Source organism: Suricata suricatta, chromosome 5 (genome assembly GCF_006229205.1).
Source record: "Suricata suricatta isolate VVHF042 chromosome 5, meerkat_22Aug2017_6uvM2_HiC, whole genome shotgun sequence".
Taxonomy (NCBI): Eukaryota; Metazoa; Chordata; class Mammalia; order Carnivora; family Herpestidae; genus Suricata; species Suricata suricatta.
The window spans coordinates 152,469,888-152,471,471 of record NC_043704.1 but is presented as its reverse complement, the minus strand read 5'-3'; the positions used below and the strand labels follow the sequence as shown (position 1 = coordinate 152,471,471).

Here is a 1,584-nt window from a genome sequence, read left to right as displayed (position 1 = left end):
TTTGTGAATTAAGTAACTACTTGCTTAATGAATGAATAAAAACATAAGTGAAAGAGATGAGGATCCTGATATTTGGGAATTTGAAGGAATTCATTAAGAAAGATCCTAATGGGGGTGCCTGGCTCAGTGGGTTAAGCAGCCGACTTCGGCTCAGGTCATGATTTCAGGGTTCATGAGTTTGAGCCCTGCATCGGGCTCTGTGCTGACAGCTCAGAGCCTGAAGCCTGCTTCAGATTTTATGTCTCTCTCTCTCTCTCTGCCCTCCCCTGCTTGCACTCTGTCTCTCTCTCTCAAATACAAATAAACATTAAAAAAAAAGAAAAGACCCTAGTGATCTCAGTAGAAAAATTTCTTAAATGTGAAAAATTCCAAATCAGAGTCCCAGGAGTAATGGAGTGACCTACAGAGTATGACCAGCCTTTTAAAATTTTTTAAGTTTTTAATGTTTGTTTATTTTTGAAAGAGAGACACACACAAGTGTGAACAGGGACAGAAAGAGGGAGACACAGAATCTGAAGCAGGCTCCAGGTACTGAGCCGTCAGCACAGATCCTGACGCAGGGCTCAAACTCATGAACTGCAAGATCATGATCTGAGCCGAAGTCAGACACTTAACTGACTGAGCCCCACAGGCGCCCCTGACCAGCATTTTTAAGTATTGGAGGAATATTGAAAATAGATGCAGATTGTAACTTAATTCCTTATCTTACACAGATACCAAGATGATTTCCATATCAAACATTTTCTGAAATAGAATTGTAATTATTTTCCATCCTTTGTAGACTGTCTGACCTATATAATTAAATTACTCCTGCTGATATGAGCAGACATTAAAAAATAATAATAATGCCCAGTCAGTTGGGAATCTGACTTAAAAAAAAATTTTTTTTTAATGTTTATTTTTGAGAGAGAGAGAGAGAGAGAGAGAGAGAGAGAGACCGAGTACAAGCAGGAGAGGAGTAGAGAGAGGGAGAAAGGGAGACACAGAACCCAAAGCAGGATCCAGACTCTGAGCTGTCAGCACAGAGCCCGATGTGGGGCTTGAACTCATAAACTGTGAGATCATGACCTGAGCTGAAGCCGGATACTTTTCCCTCACGAGCCCCAAGAGTGTCTGACTCTTAATCTCAGCTCAGGTCTTCGTCTTAGGGTCGTGCGTTCAGGCCCTGTGTTGGGCTCTGCGCTGGGCATAGGGCCTACTTAAAAAAAGTATTTTAAGGTTTCTGGTTAAAATAGAAAATACTGTGTATAACGTAGGTGCTATAAATGAATAATAAATTAGCCAGGAGATATAAGCTATTTACACAACAGGTGTCGTATAAACACAAATTAGAGTTTCCGTGTAGATCACCTAGAATCTTGACATTCTACCATTTTTTCATGAGATGTGTTTTTTCCCAGATAATAGTAAGCAGGATAGAGTTTCTGAACTCTGAGTTATGTTGACTGGTGTGTATTTCCAGTTCTCGCCCGACTCCGAGAACTAGCACTGCAGTCGGACTAAGTCCTGCTGAGGATATGACTCAACATTCACCACAGAGGGCCTCTCCTTTGACCAAGGTGAGCAGAGATGGACTCAACCTTC

The 1,584-nt window shown here is 41.4% G+C and overlaps 1 protein-coding gene across 1 annotated transcript in view; it reads left to right on the top strand.

The window, feature by feature from the left end:
- The window catches only part of ULK4 (unc-51 like kinase 4), a 492,439-nt gene that overhangs the window by 23,510 nt on the left and 467,345 nt on the right, over positions 1–1,584 (top strand). Inside the window, exon 12 of the mRNA XM_029938787.1 lies at positions 1,463–1,559. Within this exon, the coding sequence (XP_029794647.1) occupies positions 1,463–1,559 (97 nt within the window). The remainder of the gene's footprint in view (positions 1–1,462; positions 1,560–1,584) is intronic.